This window comes from Scleropages formosus, chromosome 18, assembly GCF_900964775.1.
Source record: "Scleropages formosus chromosome 18, fSclFor1.1, whole genome shotgun sequence".
NCBI lineage: Eukaryota > Metazoa > Chordata > Actinopteri > Osteoglossiformes > Osteoglossidae > Scleropages > Scleropages formosus.
Genome location: NC_041823.1, coordinates 21,846,046 through 21,864,882, shown reverse-complemented (window position 1 = coordinate 21,864,882; position 18,837 = coordinate 21,846,046). Strand labels below are relative to the sequence as shown.

At 47.6% G+C, this 18,837-nt stretch overlaps 2 protein-coding genes across 2 annotated transcripts in view; one reads left to right on the top strand and one right to left on the bottom strand.

Moving 5' to 3' along the window:
* LOC114912578 (guanylate-binding protein 1-like) overlaps positions 1–18,837 on the top strand; it is a 91,982-nt gene that overhangs the window by 30,745 nt on the left and 42,400 nt on the right. The window lies entirely within an intron of this gene.
* Positions 804–9,880, bottom strand: LOC114909113 (urokinase plasminogen activator surface receptor-like). Its single transcript, XM_029245926.1, has 5 exons — positions 9,735–9,880; positions 6,782–6,898; positions 6,246–6,392; positions 2,524–2,637; positions 804–1,165 (listed from the first exon to the last, which is right to left on the bottom strand). Exons 1-5 carry the CDS (start codon positions 9,802–9,804, stop codon positions 969–971), a joined length of 645 nt encoding a protein of 214 aa, XP_029101759.1. The 5' UTR covers positions 9,805–9,880; the 3' UTR covers positions 804–968.

The window sequence follows — 18,837 nt, the reverse complement described above, 5'->3', positions numbered from 1 at the left end:
AATTTACTTAATTCCAGGATGCATGACAAATCAGATTCTAAAATAATTTTAGAATTAGGAGAATTCAGACACAAAATGGTCAGCAATGGAAATTAAAAATCTCACCAGAAATTCAAAATACTCGACTAACATGTATGATGAGTAAAAAAATTGGAAGTACACCATATTTTTTGTCAAGACCCTCAAATAATGTAATAATACACACACACACACACACTTTCGGAACCACTTGTCCCATACGGGGTCGCAGGGAACCAGAGTCTACCCGGCAACACAGGGCGTAAGGCCGGAGGGGGAGGGGAAACACCCAGGACAGAACGCCAATCCGTCGCAAGGCACCCCAAGCAGGACTCGAACCCCAGACCCACCCGAGAGTAGGACCCGGTCCAACCCACTGCGCCACCACGTCCCCTAATGTAATAATAAAAAGCTAAAAATACAAACGATCATCCCAGATATGTGATTTAAAATGAAGGTACAGACAATGTGAAGCAGTTTTATTAAAACAATTTTCCATTTGAGAAAATTCAGACACAAAGTAGTCAGCAATGCAAATTAAAAATCTCACCAAAAGTTCAATATACTCAAGACTAAAACCTATTATCACTAAGAAAAAAAGTACACCATATTTTCTCTCAATACCATTGGAGAATGTAGTAAATAAAAATACAATCATCCCATATATATAAGTGATTTTAAATGAAAGTATAGACAATGGGAAGCAATATTACAATGATACAATCTGTACTTTTTAAGCAATATCTAACAGGTGTAAATATTTTCTCTATGGTTTAAATGCCTGAAACAACAAATTTAAATGTTTTTAACAATATAGATTCTGAATTTTATTCTTTTGGTGTAAGAGATCAAGGTCCTGAATGTATGTAAATCACTGCACAGCACGGCCTGTGGACAGGGTTTGAAAAGAAGAAAGAAGGTGCAGAACAGTCTGGACTAGCTCTACATTTTCAATAGAGGAGGAAAGTGGAGGCCAGAGGCACCAGTAGGAGGAAGATGCTTTCCATGATGCGCTGAGCATTGTTGCACAGGTTTCCATCACAGCAGCTTATGTTGACACCAAGATTCAGGCCAAGTTGAGCTGACACGTCAGCAGCAGCAGCACAAATATTTGAAGAAACGCAGCCTTGCATGGTCCGCTGTGAAACTTAAACAAATCACAATATGTATTAATAAAAACAAGAAGATTTCGTTTGCCCCGAGACAGTGAAAAGGTGCTATAATGCCTGTAAATCATTATTGTGGCAAAGTTATGATTCTGATTGTTCTTTTATTGTGTACTGTCAACGTAAGGCAGCTTACATTAATTGGTCTGTACTCTAAGCAACTTACTACTGGCATAAAGCTTGTTGTTGCATGTTATACTGGAGCAACTAAGAGTAAGTACCTTTCTCCTGGGTGTTACAATGAGAGCAGCACTTTCCAATATCAAGACAATAAACGTGACCACTATGCCACTACTTGTTTCAATAAGTTAAACACAGCACGTCAAGCAAATATTTCAGAAATATAATGAGTGAGTGCTTAATAATAATAAGCTAGTACTGAGTGAAACTACTTTCACTGCAGCCAAGGACAAAATGTGTATTTACTCAAGTAAAGAATTTTTAAATGTGAAAGGCTTTCGATAAGTTTTTGGCAAGAATCACAAGTGGGTTCAGTCAACACTAAAATGATTTAAAGTGATTAGCAGTTTTTTACTTGCAGATTGTACTGTATTTGCAGTGATTTAAAAGGGAAACACATAGTCTTACAACAATTAACAAACAATTAATTAAATGTAACTTGCATCGTTACATTTGTACACTAAGCTATACTTTCAACTGTCCAGGTATTTATACAGCTGGGTAATTTTTACTGGAGAATTCAGGTTAAGTACCCTGCTTATGGCTTTACAGGGACAGGATTCTAGTCAGGGTCCGTTGAGTGGAAGGCGAAAGTTGTAACCCCTACACTTCCTGACCCCATGTATGTGGAATGGGAGAAGTGTTACTCAGATGTAAAAAAGCCTAAATCTCAGCTGTGGCTTTTGAATGAGGTTTAATCACAGTTTAGCCTCTACGATATTCAGACTCGGCTTTTACTTTCCGCATTTGTTCTTCGCACAATTTCTGCACAACTCGCCATCAAAGTTTATAACAAAAAACACTACTCGTGAAAAATTTGCAGCACAAACCTTACACTCTCTATACCGGACATAATGGCATAACTGGAAGTACTGTAGAAGATGCATTTATTCAGTTTTACTCCTACTTTAAAACATTTTGTGAATTAGCTGAAAAGAATTAACAGAGCATTTGACTTAAGTTGGTGGACCTTTTGCTCTGCATATGAAAAGATGTGGAAAAATAGCAGAGATGTGATTTTTACTAATGAATCATCTATTCTTAACAGAAGTCTTGGTCTGATTTTAGTTCCACTTCATACATTGCTACATCATTTTTTTCCCCATTTCCCCCTATTTTGTATGCATTTAACTTGCTTTGCTACTCAAAAGATTCTTACCTGTAGCATTGATGCAATTGTTTTCATTTCCCAGACAGTTAATAACTGACGTGCAGTCATTATTGAGGTCACAGCTGAAGCACTGTTTCCCATTTGGGGAATTTTGTGCCAATGCTATAATAAAGTACAATAATAAGTAACAAGTACTGAAACAAAAAGATAACAGTGGTAACTGCCACTACTGAAATACTGACATGGCATAAACACCAGAAACGTAAGGCAAAGATTACATTAAATTTTACCATTCTTTTTTTCTGTCCTTCATGGGTTATATTTGTTATTACAGTTTGCCTATAATTTGTGTCCTCAAAGCTTGTGAAGTTGCGGGAACACTATCCTACATGTTACCTAACACAGGGACAACCAAAAATTGTTTTTCCTGTGCCGTATCTTTAGATTTTACAAAATACATTGTTATATGCTTCGGTGGGCTCACCACCTGCCGGAGAAACCGTAAGGGGCCGGTGCATTGTGAGTTGGGCGGTGGTCGGGGCCGAGTGCCCGGCCGACCCAAACCTCGGGCGCCAACTCTGGTTTTTGGGACTTGGAATGTCACCTCACTGGCGGGGAAGGAGCCTGAGCTGGTGCGGGAAGTTGAGAGATACCGTCTAGATATAGTCGGGCTCACTTCCACTCACAGCTTGGGTTCTGGAACCACTCTACTCGATCGAGGGTGGACTCTCCACTATTCTGGCGTTGCCCAAGGTGAGAGGCGGCGGGCTGGTGTGGGCTTATTAATAGCCCCCCAGTTCAGCCGCCATGTGTTGGAGTCTACCCCGGTGAATGAGAGGGTCATCTCCCTACGCCTTCGGGTCAGGGAACGGTCTCTCACTGTCGTTTGTGCTTATGCGCCTAGCGGCAGTGTAGAGTACCCGGCCTTTTTAGAGTCCTTGGGGGGCGTGCTGGAAAGCGCTCCCACTGGGGACTCTGTCGTTCTACTGGGGGACTTTAACGCCCACGTGGGCAGCGACAGTGATACCTGGAGGGGCGTGATTGGGAGGAACGGCCTCCCTGATCTGAACCCGAGCGGTGAGTTGTTATTGGATTTCTGTGCTAGTCGCGGTTTATCCATAACGAACACCATGTTCATGCATAAGGGTGTCCACCAGTGCACTTGGCACCAGGACACCCTAGGTCGGAGGTCGATGATCGACTTTGTAGTCGTTTCTTCTGACCTTCGGCCATATGTCTTGGACACTCGGGTGAAGAGAGGGGCTGAGCTGTCAACTGATCACCACCTGGTGGTGAGTTGGATTCGATGGCGGGGGAAAAAGCTGGATAGACCTGGCAGGCCCAAACGCATAGTGAGGGTCTGTTGGGAACGTTTGGCGGAGGCCCCTGTCAGAGAGGTCTTCAACTCCCACCTCCGACAGAGCTTCAACCAGGTCCCGAGGGAGGTGGGGGACATTGAGTCCGAATGGACTATGTTCCGCTCCTCCATTGTCGGTGCGGCGGTTCGGAGCTGCGGCCATAAGGTCTCCGGTGCCTGTCGCGGCGGCAATCCCCGAACACGGTGGTGGACACCGGAAGTAAGGGATGCCGTCAAGCTGAAGAAGGAGTTCTATCGGGCCTGGCTGGCTCATGGGACTCCTGAAGCAGCTGACAGGTACCGACGGGCCAAACGGAGCGCGGCTCTGGCAGTCGCCGCGGCAAAAACTCGGGCTTGGGAGGAGTTCGGTGAGGCCATGGAGGAAGACTTTCGGTCGGCCTCAAAGAGATTCTGGCAAACCGTCCGGCGACTCAGAGGGGGGAAGCGGTGTTCCACGAACACTGTTTACAGTGGAAGTGGTGCGCTGCTGACCTCAGCTGAGGATGTTCTCGGGCGGTGGAAGGAGTACTTTGAGGATCTCCTCAATCCCTCCGACACGCCTTCCGTAGAGGAAGCTGAGGCTGGGGACTCGGAGGGGGACTCGTCCATTACCCTGGCTGAAGTTGCTGAGGTAGTCAAAAAACTCCTCGGTGGCAAGGCTCCGGGGGTGGATGAAATCCGCCCCGAGTTTCTCAAGTCTCTGGATGTCGTGGGGCTGTCTTGGCTGACACGCCTCTGCAGCATCGCGTGGAGTTCGGGAACGGTGCCTCTGGACTGGCAGACCGGGGTGGTGGTCCCTCTTTTTAAGAAGGGGGACCGGAGATTGTGTTCCAACTACAGGGGGATCACACTCCTTAGCCTCCCTGGGAAAGTCTATGCCAGGGTACTGGAAAGGAGAATCCGACCGATAGTCGAACCTCGGATCCAGGAGGAGCAATGCGGTTTTCGCCCTGGCCGTGAAACACTGGACCAGCTCTATACCCTCACTAGGGTGCTGGAGGGTTCGTGGGAGTTTGCCCAACCAGTCCATATGTGTTTTGTGGACCTGGAGAAGGCATTCGACCGTGTCCCTCGTGGCATCCTGTGGGGGGTACTTCGGGATTATGGGGTTCGGGGCTCGTTGCTACGGGCTGTTCGTTCCCTGTATGACCGGAGCAGGAGCTTGGTTCGCATTGCCGGCAGTAAGTCAGACCTTTTCCCGGTGCATGTTGGACTCCGCCAGGGCTGCCCTTTGTCACCGATTCTGTTCATTATCTTTATGGACAGAATTTCTAGGCGCAGTCAGGGAACGGAGGGTGTCTGCTTTGGTGGCCGCGAGATCTCGTCTCTGCTTTTTGCGGACGATGTGGTCCTGTTGGCTTTATCGAATCAAGACTTGCAGCGTGCACTGGGGAGGTTTGCAGCCGAGTGCGAAGCGGCGGGGATGAGAATCAGCACCTCCAAATCCGAGGCCATGGTTCTCAGTCGGAAAAAGGTGGATTGCTCCCTCCGGGTTAGGGGGGAGTTGCTCCCTCAAGTGGAGGAGTTTAAGTATCTTGGGGTCTTGTTCACGAGTGAGGGAAAAATGGAGCGGCAGGTTGACAGGCGGATCGGTGCGGCGTCCGCAGTAGTGCGGTCATTGTACCGGTCTGTTGTGGTGAAGAGGGAGCTGAGTCGTAAGGCGAAGCTCTCAATTTACCGGTCGATCTACGTTCCTACCCTCACCTATGGTCATGAACTCTGGATCATGACCGAAAGAATGAGATCGCGGATACAAGCGGCAGAAATGAGTTTCCTCCGCAGAGTGGCTGGGCGCACCCTTAGGGATAGGGTGAGGAGCTCAGTCACCCGGGAGGAGCTCGGAGTAGAGCCGCTGCTCCTCCGCATCGAGAGGAGCCAGTTGAGGTGGCTCGGGCATCTGTTCCGGATGCCTCCTGGACGCCTCCCTGGGGAGGTGTTCCGGGCTTGTCCCACTGGGAGGAGGCCTCGGGGCAGACCCAGGACACGTTGGAGAGACTATGTCTCCCGGCTGGCCTGGGAACGCCTTGGGGTTCCCCCAGAGGAACTGGAGGAGGTGTGCGGGGAGAGGGAAGTCTGGAGTACTCTGCTCGGACTGCTGCCCCCGCGACCCGGCCCCGGATAAAGCGGAGGAAGATGGATGGATGGATGGATGCATTGTTATATGAGCTTATCTCATGAGACTAGTTCTCTTTAAACTGTCACTTTGAAGTCACCCGCTGTAATAAAGCTCCACAAGCTCTACATGTTTTACCTAACATTTACTACACAATAATGTTCCCTTGGCTTTAAGTCTATGGGGAGGATTAATTATCAGCTGCAATTTTAATACTGACTGTAGACATGATCAAGCCATTTATGTGTCAGACGTACACTATAAATGTATATCGCAGATTTATATTTGAATAATAAATACCAGGAGTGCTTTGACTGTTGCAGAGATCAGTGCTACAGCACTTGGTGTTCACTGTTGTCCTGACGATTCCAAAATTAATGGAACCAGAGATACATAGTTGAGGTGTTGTGCAGAAGTTTAGCGATGTTTCAGTCAGCACAGAACTTCCTGGAAACCAAGAAAATCACTACAATTGTGTTTGTTAGATTTAAAAATGCTAAATTACATGAAAAAGAAAATATCATATTAATATTAAGTTACTGTAAGGGCTGACATTAAATAATGAAGGAATACAATAAATTGCTACATGCTATTAATTATTATTTGGAGTAATCATGTTGAAAGGTTGAAAAAACAAAAACATGTCTTTGGTATTTCCTAGCTACTGTTTACAAAGTCTAGGCAACATACAAATATATATTTACAAATATAAACATATATTTTATAAACTTGTCACATAATGTTTCCAAGCAGTTACCAATTGTATTTTCTTTGAGTATTTCCTTTATTTACTCCTCTGTTTCACCCTCATGGACAGTGTCACATTGCAGTCCTACCTTGGAAGACAGTAACTGTTGAACTTTGACAAGTGTTTGCAGAGGATGGACACACTGTAGTCTGTGTGCATTGTCCATTGGAGTCAGATGTGCATTGGTAGCAATTCAGTGGATAACCTAAAATAAATATCTGTTATTAATAGAAATTATATTGTCACGACTCACGGGGATAATACCGCTCCTGGCCAGAGGAGGCGCCACTCAGTGCCCCTGGCCCAGACCCATGTATCTGTTCACAATCTCATAGGTTGCCGAGGTACAAAAGGAGCAAGCGGTGGATGACCGATTGCGGATTCTTAATCAGCATTTTCATTGTGATTTCCTTGCGATTAGCAGTCTCCCGTTTCCTCAGTTTGTTCCATAGGTGTTTATGTTCCAGTCCCGAGTGCCCGTCTTGTCAGCCCCAGCCTCAGTCCTGGTCCAGAGTTCCAGTCCGGTATTTCGTCACGCTTCTGGGATCAAGTCATACGCACAGATTCGCGTTTCACTGTTCACCTTTTTCGAACACATTGTGTGTTTCCTTGTCCTGTGTTTCTTGTTTCGCCTCCATCGAGTGCTTAAATACAGTCCGCACAGTGCACTTCTAATTATATCACTCTGCACGTGGGATCATTCTTCTTTTCGTCCGTGTTCGGATGTAACAGCAACGCGCATCCGCGTCGGACTCCCGACCCGTCCTCACGCTACAAAATTAATTTATTAATGATTAAATGAAGTACAATCAAACCAATATTAAAGCAAAATATATGAAAAACACAGTTTGTTGGAATGGAAATCATGTTTTAAGGTGCCTTTCCTAACAGACAAGGCTGACTAGACTAAATATAATTGTTTATTCTAAGGGAAGGCGGCAGTCCTGGTGGTAGTCCGGCGGTATACCTTTTGCCATTTCATGGTTTTAAGCCGCTCCAAAATCTTTGAATATGGCTTCGGTAGATCGTTCAACAGTCAGCAGTTATTTATGATGGGGTTGTGAGGGGAGGGGGGGCGGGGGCAGAAGAACTTGAGGGATGCGAGGTCCAAGGATGCCAAGCTATATTAAAGCTGCTCCATAGGTTGTGCTGGAGTTCATATTGCCATGAGATGGAAAAGCATTTAAGATTTGAATTTAATGCGGGAGAGATACTGCATTAATTTGTAGTTGCTGCTGCATTTGGTCGGTAAATATGTGCTGAGCCGATACACCTCACAAGAGACAAGGAGCTCAGCTTTCGCCCAGGTACTTCTTTTGTGGGTCAAAAGGTTCTGTAAAAGTGACACTGACACGCAGCACATTTAAAACAACAAATAAATAATGCACAAATTGGAAATATACTTAATAACTTCTCCGTGTGGATATAAGTGTGACTCATTGTCATGATTTACATTTTTACATCATCTATGATGTTCTGTAGACTCAGGTTTTCACAATACTGCAGACACGCTCATGCCATGCCATGGTGTGTGGGTTGGTAACACTACACAAGAGTTCTTTGGAAGTTTCTTTGAGAAAAGCATATGTTAAATAAATAAATGTAAATTTAAAATCGAGCACAGCATTCGGGGTAAGACAGGATACGGGTAATAAATCAGTGATTTGTGATTTTTGTTACTGAAGCTGTCCAGGTTGAGCAAGTAAGGGCAACAGTCATGAAAACGTCGTCGCTGTGAGCCTTTTGAAATTTAGTTTCTTTTTGGGTTACTGCAGTTAATTGTATTTAATTTTAAGTACCGAGTGAAGTGAAAACAAGCATTTTCATAATAATTAATAATAAACTTGCAACTGTTAATGTAGCCTGCTTGCATCTTCCGTGTAACTTTAAGTTTAGTTACAAAACGCGCATTACTTTTGTATACAATCGGAAGCAAACTGTACTATGGTACTGTACCTTTAGAGAAGGTCGCACAGGTGAGGATGAGCTGCAGGAGAAGCTTCATCTTGAGTTGTTCGTGTGGTGCATAAGTGAGTCGTTTTTCCGTTTTTATACCTATCCGAGGAGTGACGCAGAAGGGGCGCGTTTTCTGACAGACTAACTTAAGTTAATCTAATTTCTTGTAACTGATCAGTTAAAAAATAATGGTAAGTAAATGTTAATGTTTAAAAAAACTATTTAAATTTTGTGGGACGTTCATACCTCTCTCTCCAATTTGCTATGAAGTGGAAAGAAATAATTGTATGCGATATTGTTTAAACCAATATCAATATTTGCCTACAAACAGCACAAACAACAAACCTCAGCTCATGATCCCAGTCCAGATTAATTCAGTTCAATTTATTTATAGGGCGCTCAGTCTTCTTACAATTAATGTGACACAGAGCGCTGAACAAAGGCAAAGGGCAAAGAAAGAAATACATATATGGAAAATAAAACTTGGTTACAGACGAGCGTTAAACACTACCAATGCATTTATTAAAGCTAAAGTATTCCTACCGGCCACGGAGGAAAGGAATCAAAAAACTCCCAACTGAAAGTACAGGGGAGAAAAAAACACCTCTGGGGGTCCAAGTCAAGTGCCAGTAGCTAATTTCAGGGTTTATGAAATGAATGGGCAATAAATTATGTGTACAGACCATCATCATTAGACACAGTTGAGTGTCTAGTCAAGTGAGAAAGAGAGCTGTGAAACCAGTCTAGAAATCATAATAAAAATAAGTATCTCGAACAGGGACCGGACAGAGAAGGGTTTTTGAAACAGCACAAACGCAGCACTAATAAAGCATGAGGGATTTCTTTGTTTTTTCTCTTTGAAGGGGAACCAGCTTCGCGGACTGGGTGACGTCATGTGTCAAATAATCGGTAATATCTAAAAAGCTAAAAAAGATATGCTTTCAACGGAACGAGCACACACAGCACTAAATCAAATGCGCCCAGTCCCGGTGTCGCCACCTTTGTGGGGTAGGGTGTGGGGTTATGAGAGGCATGAACGGCCGTTCACTTTTGGAAAAGTACAAGATAAAGTATCCTGGTTTTACCTGTATAAACGCAACAGCACGCGCCCGAATTCCAGCGCCAGTGTCGCTGCAGGGGGGCTGGTGCCGTCATGGTCTGGGGGAAAGAAACTGCTGCTCATATCTTACAGACAACACGCACAAAATTCTTATTTACGCCGCACAAAGCAACACGTACGTAGAATAAATGTATGACCTGACTTTTTTCCTCTAATTAACAACGACGACTTGTTTACTATGTTTTCACGTAACAGTACTGTACTTTTACTTGAGTACTGTTTACGTTACTCTCCCCACCACTGTGCAACTAGTTTTGATATGATAAATAACTCGTGTAGTGTAGCGTCCGGACGGGAGTCCGACACGGACGCGCGTTGCTATTACGTCCAAACACAGACGAAATATATAATGACTTCACGTGCAGTGTGAGGTTAGACGTGTACGGTGAGTATTGTAAGACACTCGGTGGAAGTGAAACAAGAAACACGAGACCAGGAAACACACACGGTGTTGGAACTACGGTGAACAGTGAAACGCTAATCTGTGAGTCTGACCGCAACCCTGAGACGTGACGAAATACCGGACAGGAACGATGGGCCAGGACTGAAGAACAAGAGGCAGGAACTGACGGGACGGGCACTCGGGACTGGAACATGCACACCTAGAAAACAAACTGAGGGAACAAGAGACTACCAATCGCCAACGAAGCACAAGAGAACTGCTGATTAAGAATCCGCGACTAGTTCTGCTCCGCTGGCTCCTTTTATACCTCCATGTCCTACGAGACTGTGAGGTGATAGGTGAGCGTTAGCTAGCGGCACTGAGTGGAGCCGCCTCTGACCAGGAGGGGCAGTGACCCCGTGGGATGTGACAGTACCCCCCCCTCCAGGGGCGGCTCCAGCCGCAGAACGCCGGCGGGTAGGCGGTCGCCCCCGCCGTCGCGGAGCAGGCCGATCTGGATGACACTCATGGAAGTCCTCAATAAGAGCTGGGTCCAAGATGTCCCGTGCTGGTACCCAAGACTGCTCCTCCGGCCCATAGCCCTCCCAGTCGACCAGATAGTACAGCGTACCCCGTCTCCGTTTGGAGTCCAGGAGGGCCCTGACGGAGTAGGCAGGAGAACCATCCACATCCAACGGTGGAGGTGGAGCAACTGCTGGGCTCTGCAGGGCGGAAACACAATGGGGCTTGAGGCGCGAAACATGAAACGTGGGACAGATACGATAATGCGAGGGCAACTGAAGACGGTAAGAAACCGGGTTGATCCTCTTCAGGATCTTGAAGGGGCCGATGAAACGGGGGGCAAGCTTCTTCGAGGGCAAATGCAGTTTGAGATCCTGGGTGGACAACCATACTCTCTGCCCTGGCTGGTACAATACAGTCCTACGCCTTTTGTCGGCCTTCTCCTTTTGGTGGGATACCACCTCCTGGAGACGGACATGTGCGGATTCCCACACCGACTCACTCCTCTTGTACCAGTCGTCCACAGCTGGCAACCCACTGGTCTCCATCGTCCACGGGAACAGCGGAGGCTGGTAACCGAGCACACACTGGAAAGGAGTTAAGTTTGTGGACGAATGGACCAGGGAGTTCTGGGCGTACTCTGCCCAGGGGAGGTATCTGCTCCAATCCGCTTGATTCTGAGCACAATAACTCCGCAGGTAACGTCCAACCTCCTGGTTGAGGCGTTCCACTTGCCCATTAGACTGTGGATGATACCCAGAGGAGAGGCTGACTGAGACTCCTAAGCGGGCAAAGAAGGCCTTCCAGACTCTTGAGGTGAACTGGGGTCCCCTGTCCGAGACGACATCCTCTGGCAGGCCATACAGCCGGAAGACATGTTGGAACAGCAGTTCCGCGGTCTCCAGGGCTGTAGGTAGACCTTTCAGAGGAATCAGTCGACAGGCCTTGGAAAAGCGATCTATGACGACCAATATGGTGGTGTTTCCATCAGAACACGGAAGATCAGTAAGGAAGTCCACCGCTATATGGGACCATGGACGGTTGGGAATCGGGAGTGGCTCTAAAAGCCCTGCTGGCAGCTGCCGTGGGACCTTGGCCTGGGCACATGTGGTGCAGGCAAGGACGAAGTCTCGTACGTCCTGTTTCATGGATGGCCACCAGAAGCGTTCAGCGAGAAGCTTCAAGGTTCGGTTGACCCCTGGGTGTCCTGTACTTGGACCATCATGGGCCCAGTGTAGGAGCTCGGACCGAACAGTGGACGGGACGTATTCTTTGTCTTGGGGCTGCTCGTTGGGACCGGGCTCTTGACGTTGGGCTGCTTGGATATCGTCCAATAAAGCCCAACGGATAGGAGCCACAAACTGCGTCGGGGACAAGATGGTGTCTGGTGGGGAGAGCTGAGGCGATACCTCGAACAAACGGGACAGGGCATCGGCCTTGCCGTTCTTGGAGCCAGGACGATAGGTCACCGTGAAACGGAACCTGGTGAAGAACATGGCCCACCGCGCCTGTCTGGAATTGAGCCTCTTTGCCTTCTGCAGATACTCCAGGTTCCGGTGATCAGTTAACACTAAGAATGGGTGCGTAGCCCCCTCTAACCAATGTCTCCACTCTTCTAAGGCCATCTTTATGGCTAAGAGCTCCCTGTTTCCTACATCATAATTCTGTTCAGTAGGCGACATCTTGTGTGAGAAATACGCACATGGATAGAGCTTCAGGGGACTTCCCTGGCGCTGTGAGAGCACTGCCCCTACCCCGGCCTCAGAAGCATCAACCTCCACAATAAAGGGCAGTTTGGGATCAGGGTGCTTCAGGATTGGGGCAGAAGTAAAACGCTGCTTTAGGTCTTCAAAGGCCTGACTCGCCTCAGGAGTCCAGGTCAGGCGCCTAGGGGCTCCTTTTAACAGCGCAGTCAACGGGGCTGCAACGGAACTGAAGTTCCTTATGAAGCGCCTATAGAAATTCGCAAAACCTAGGAACCGTTGCAGGTCCTTTACTGTCTTTGGCTGAGGCCATGACAGAACTGCCGAGACCTTCTGTGGATCCATCGTGACCCCGTTGGGTGTTAGGATGTACCCCAGGAAATCCACAGAGTGCACATGGAACTGGCACTTCTCCCCTTTCACGTACAGCTTATGTGCTGCCAGCTTTTGCAACACCTCCCTGACATGTCCAATATGCTCCTCACGGGACCGAGAAAAGATCAGGATATCATCCAGATACACTAATACTGAGCGATTAATTAGTTCTCTGAGTACTTCATTAACAAAAGCCTGGAATACGGAAGGTGCATTCGCCAGGCCAAAAGGCATGACCAGGTACTCATAATGGCCGAGGGCGGTGCTAAAAGCGGTCTTCCACTCATCCCCTTCCCTAACGCGAATCAGGTTATATGCACTCCTAAGGTCCAGTTTAGTAAAGATGGTAGCACCGGAAACCTGTTCGAGGGCCGACGTGATAAGAGGCAAGGGGTGCGGGTACTTCACAGTAATGGCATTTAGCCCCCGATAATCAATACAGGGGCGCAAACCCCCGTCCTTTTTCTCAACAAAGAAAAAGCCAGCGGAAGCTGGAGAGGTAGACGGCCGGATGAATCCGGCTTCTAGTGCCTCCGTTATATAAGCCTCCATTGCCTGATGTTCAGGTTGAGAAAGAGGGTATACCCGCCCCCTAGGGGGTGTAGTGCCCGAAAAAAGATCTATAGCACAATCCCAAGGTCTATGAGGAGGCAGTTCTGCAGCCTTGTGTTTGCTAAACACCGCCACTAGATCTGCATACTCCCTTGGAAGCTGCAGGGGAAGATCTGCATTAGGGCTCTCTATGGATGTGGAGTTACAAGACGTCTCCAGGTGTTTGGGACACTGCTGTCCCCAAGACAGCAGTTTCCCCTCACTCCAAGAGATAATAGGGTCATGGGTGCATAACCATGGATATCCCAAAATAATGGGGTTATCAGGGGACTTAATCAGATAGAACCATATCTGTTCCTTATGGAGTGGCCCTACCTGCATAGTAACGGGCTCTGTGCGCTGTTCTACACGCCCCGACCCGATTGGAGCGCCATCAATAGCTTTAATAGCCAGGGGTTTTGGGCATCGGGCACAGGGCAAGCCCCAGGACGCGGCCATATCATGATCCATGAAATTCCCTGCAGCGCCGCTGTCTACCATAGCTTCCGTCTGCTGCTGCTGGAAACCCCAGGATACTGTAACTGGTAATGTCAACAGGGAGGTATGGAGAGATACATCACTCACCAGTAAATCGGTCCGTTGGGGTCCACGGGGTGGCCGCACTGGACAGGAAACCTGAACGTGATCCGCAGCTCCACAGTAAAAGCACAAGCGTTGCAGAAAACGGCGCCTCCTTTCCTCCTCTGTCAAACGCCCGTTACTGAGTCGTATTATTCCCTGTCTGACGCACTGTTCTTCGAGCCCTGCACAGCTGACAAGGTTGCGTGCTTGAGCCGGCTCACTGTCCACAGGGCTGCAGGGCACCTGCTGCCCTGGCGGCGTCGGGGTCCGGCTGGACCTGGAGTTGCTCCGGTAATCCGGCGAGAACTCCTGAGAGAGTGGTCTTGACAATCGGGGGCTGGATGTCTTCTCCACTGGAGACCTGGAACGCACCTGAAAACTCTTGGTGCTGGGGAAGAACTGTCTCTCTGTCTTTCTGTCTGGGCTAGGGGGTGACTCTGGAGAGTAGGGCCCTGGGAACAGAGAGGCTGGACTGGAGATTGAGTATTCTGTGTAATTCTGGTTCTCACCTCTACTACCTTGCAAAGCCTCCGGGAAGGGAACGGACAGCTGCTCAGTAGCGCTGATCCCATTGGTCTGCACAGGGCTCGTGGGCTCCGCGCGAGGACCCGAGGAAGCATAAAGACGATCAAAAAGACATGTCCGCCAATCATCATGCGTTTGCGAACTGGTCGGATCGGCGCCCCGCCCACCGCGACCGAGGAGTCGTGTCAACCGCCCCAACTGATCTGTGAGGCGGCTAGCGGCGTTTGCGCAAACCAGGAGCCGTTCTTGGTTCGCCTCTGTCAGATCCGCCAGCTCACGCCATTCCGCTGAAGTCATATTAGCAGGCGGATTCTTCTGTAGCGTCCGGACGGGAGTCCGACACGGACGCGCGTTGCTATTACGTCCAAACACAGACGAAATATATAATGACTTCACGTGCAGTGTGAGGTTAGACGTGTACGGTGAGTATTGTAAGACACTCGGTGGAAGTGAAACAAGAAACACGAGACCAGGAAACACACACGGTGTTGGAACTACGGTGAACAGTGAAACGCTAATCTGTGAGTCTGACCGCAACCCTGAGACGTGACGAAATACCGGACAGGAACGATGGGCCAGGACTGAAGAACAAGAGGCAGGAACTGACGGGACGGGCACTCGGGACTGGAACATGCACACCTAGAAAACAAACTGAGGGAACAAGAGACTACCAATCGCCAACGAAGCACAAGAGAACTGCTGATTAAGAATCCGCGACTAGTTCTGCTCCGCTGGCTCCTTTTATACCTCCATGTCCTACGAGACTGTGAGGTGATAGGTGAGCGTTAGCTAGCGGCACTGAGTGGAGCCGCCTCTGACCAGGAGGGGCAGTGACCCCGTGGGATGTGACATGTAGAAAGTATTGTGATTTATTTCATTAAAATGTTTTGTTATTTCTCAAGTGTATTTACATATTCTTTTGTTGAGTTTACTGTAAACTAATTTTTGCTTTAATCATATAAAAAGTATTATACCTTTCATATATACAGGGGATAACTTTTGGTTGTGAAGAGCTCGTGTGTATCTGTGTCTCTCAGCACAGAGGCTGTGTGTGAAAACCAGCAAGTCTTGCGCAGGTCTGTTGATTGTAGCGGCCTGCAACTTTTCAGTCTGCTCGGTCCGTCAAAATTGCACCGGCCAACTGAGAAACGCCCGTCTATCCAGCTTGGCATAAAATTACTCCATTCTTGGGTCAATAATTTCAAGGACTGTAGAGGAATATAATTTTTTAAAAGGACTTTGAGACATTACAGCTTAATGCAGCAGTCAAAAGCTGTCCCCTTTCTCTGCACCCATCTGAAAGTAAGGCATTACTGATACACCGAACGTTCACCAGACAAGAATTAATCATTTCTAAGTTAAGTAAGGTATTTGCTCTTATGTAGAAATAAAAACAGTTTAGATTTACTATCTTAAATACAGGCCCCACAGTAGGAACTCAATGCAACAGAAGTCGCTACAATTTTCATTACTGAGATTCAAATGTTTAATTTTTTTCAATACTTCGTATGTCCACCTTTATTTTTCATGACAATATATGTGTGTGTGTGTGTGTGTGTGTGTGTATATATATATAGTACTTTTCCGATCCTAGCGCAAACTGATGAAGTCTTTCATAGGTGTGAGTTTCCACCATATAGCTTCAAAAGATATATGCATAGGAATCCATTCTAACACATATGATGAAACCTTCTTTAATAGTCTGAGGACACAGGAAGATGAGAGATTGGACCCAAGGGCAGGTTTTATTGAAGAGAATGAGGGCAGTGGTTCTTTGGGCAAGGTGATGAAGAAGAGCTGTTGTCGAGGTCCATGTCGAAGCCGAGGTGGTTGCCTTGATCAGTGAGGCAACTCTGAAATCACATGAGCCTCAATGAGATTCTACAAGTGATGTGGGTGGTGAAGCTGGTTTTATGCCTTGATCTGATGCAGGTGTGCCTGCTTGAGCTGATGGAATGTGTTCTGGAGCCTTGACTGGTCTTACAGGATAAAAAAAATTGTGCCGGTTCTTCTGTCAGCTGTTTTTTCAGTTGATTCTATGCTGTCTCATATTTATGGTTTCATTTCCATTCTCCTTTCTTTTCATTCTGTCTTCAGAGTGGAGCTATTTTCTCAGATTTTTCAGATATGACCTTTATCTTGTAGCTCACCAGTCCATTGAACCTTTGAACATCTTTTTCCTCCATAGCTTGGACATGTTTTCTACAACTGAACTCGTTTTTGCGTGTAATACCTTCACTGCTAATGTTGTATCCAGCAATTTAGTTGCTCCGTGCTGACATTTTCCTTTGTTAATTATTGAAAGTTTGCCATTATTAATGTTTCTAATACCTTTCTCAAACTGTTATTATATTGTTCTTTCGATCTTCCGTGTATGATTATATCATCCATTGTGAATATCAGCTTAAGCTATGCAATGCTGAATTTATGTAAGATCATGTCAGAACCCTTTGGACTTGGCTCCAGTGAGTGCTACAGTGCCTGACACTGTACACTAAGGTACTTACAATCATTCCCCCATTTATACAGCACACACAGACAACGGGCAATTTTAAACTCCCTAGTTCATCTGAAACCTGTCTTTTCACTGTGGGAGCAAATTCACTGAAAACTGAGAAGAATGTGCAAACTGTACAGTGAGAGCTGGATTAAAACTTTGTAGCCCCAGTGCGCTGCCAGTTGTACCAAGAGCTGCAGGCTGCGCAGGCCTCAGAGACAGCGCCACCAGACAAACACAACGGAAAGGAATACGTGCCCACCTGCCTGTGATCCACTCTAATGCAGTGGACACACAATTTTCCTACCTCAGGACACCCCGGCGTCCGGCAGACTCTCTCCCTTTTGCAGGGACAGTTCTGGTGGCCGTCCATGTCTGACGATGTCCAGGATTACATGGTGGCTCTGTGGTACATGTTCCCAAGCCTGGAGCTCAGCTCTGAAGCCCGCAGGTCTTCTGGAACCACTGCCTGCTTCTTCATGTCCCTGGACCCATCGACTTCCTGGTGGATTCCCCCCGCCTCGGAGGGTAAGATGGTGATTGTGATGTTATCAGACCAGTTTTCAAAAACTTGCCGTCTGATCCTTCTCCCCAAGCTACCAACCACCTTGGAGATGGCCGAGGTCCTGTTCAACCAGGTGTTTCAGCTGTTCAGGCTGCTGGAGGACATAGTTTCAGACCAGGGATCTCATTTCATTTAGAGGTTGTGGAAGGCTTTCTGGGGACGTTTGGGAGTTAATGTGAGCCTTACCTTTGGCTATCATCCTCAAGTCAATGGTCAAGTGGAACATCTCCAGCAGGATATTGCCAGGTATCTACATTCCTATTGTTCGCAAAAACACCATCAGTGGGTCAGGTACTGGCTGGGTATACACACAACGCAGCACTCCATACCATCACCGGGTTTGTCTCCTTTTCAGTGCGTGCTGGGATATCAGCCTGCTGTGTTCCCTTGGCAGACCACTCCCAGTCAGGTACCAGCCGTGGAGGACTGGCACCAGGACAGCGCGAGACATGGCAGTCCATGCAAGACCACCTGTGAGCGCACATGGAGCGATATAAGTAAGAGGCAGATTGCCACTGATGGACCCTTTCTTTTGTACCTGGACAACACGTCTGGCTCTTCGCTTGAGACCTTCAGTTGATACTGCCCTCAAGAAAGTTATGCCCCTGCTACATTGGCCCATCCAAGGTATTGCGGTGAGTCACACCATTCACGTACCGACTACAATTGCCTCCTGACATGCGGGTACATCCTACCTTCCACCTCTCCCTCCTTAAGCCCTGTGGGACCTCTCTCCATCAGCCAGCCGTCCTGAACAATCCCCCACCTCCAGTACAGATTGACGGGGTCCAGCATATACCTTCTGGTCCTTGGTGGACTCTCACAGGCGGCGTGGGGGACTTCAGTATCTGGTCGATTGGAAGGGCTACGGCCCAGAGGAACGGTCTTGGGTGGACACTCGTGACATTCTCGACCCAGATCTAATTGCTACTTTCCACAGGGACCATCTGGAGTGACCGGCACCGCGCCCTGGTGGCGTCTTCCCTCTCGGCATAGGGCATCATGTGCTGCCCCTGGGGGGGTAACTGTCACACCCCTACTGACTGGCATATCTGCAACACGTGCTGCTAATTTAGGCGAACAACAGATAAAAGGTAGCCCCAGAAGACCTTTAATGCGGAAACTCTGCGCTCCTCCCTCAAACATGTTCTGTGTTCCCTGTGCCTGCTTCCCTGGTATTCCAGGACCCTTCGCCTGTTTGTTCTGACAATTCTTTTTTCTCCCTCTGGACACTGTTTGCTGATCGCCTAACCCTTGCCTGTTTATTGACCACTCTTTTTTCGTCTGATTTATAAACACCAAGAAAACAAGCACCGCTCTTGAGTC

Excerpts from the sequence above, each read along its gene's own strand:
- LOC114909113 (XM_029245926.1), bottom strand. The coding sequence starts at position 9,804 with ATGACGGCACCAGCCCCCCTGCAGCGACACTGGCGCTGGAATTCGGGC. Across the intron at positions 6,899-9,734 it reads GTGCTGTTGCGTTTATACAG|GTTATCCACTGAATTGCTAC; the intron begins GTAAAACCAGGA and ends TATTTATTTTAG. Across the intron at positions 1,166-2,523 it reads CAATTGCATCAATGCTACAG|TTTCACAGCGGACCATGCAA; the intron begins GTAAGAATCTTT and ends GATTTGTTTAAG.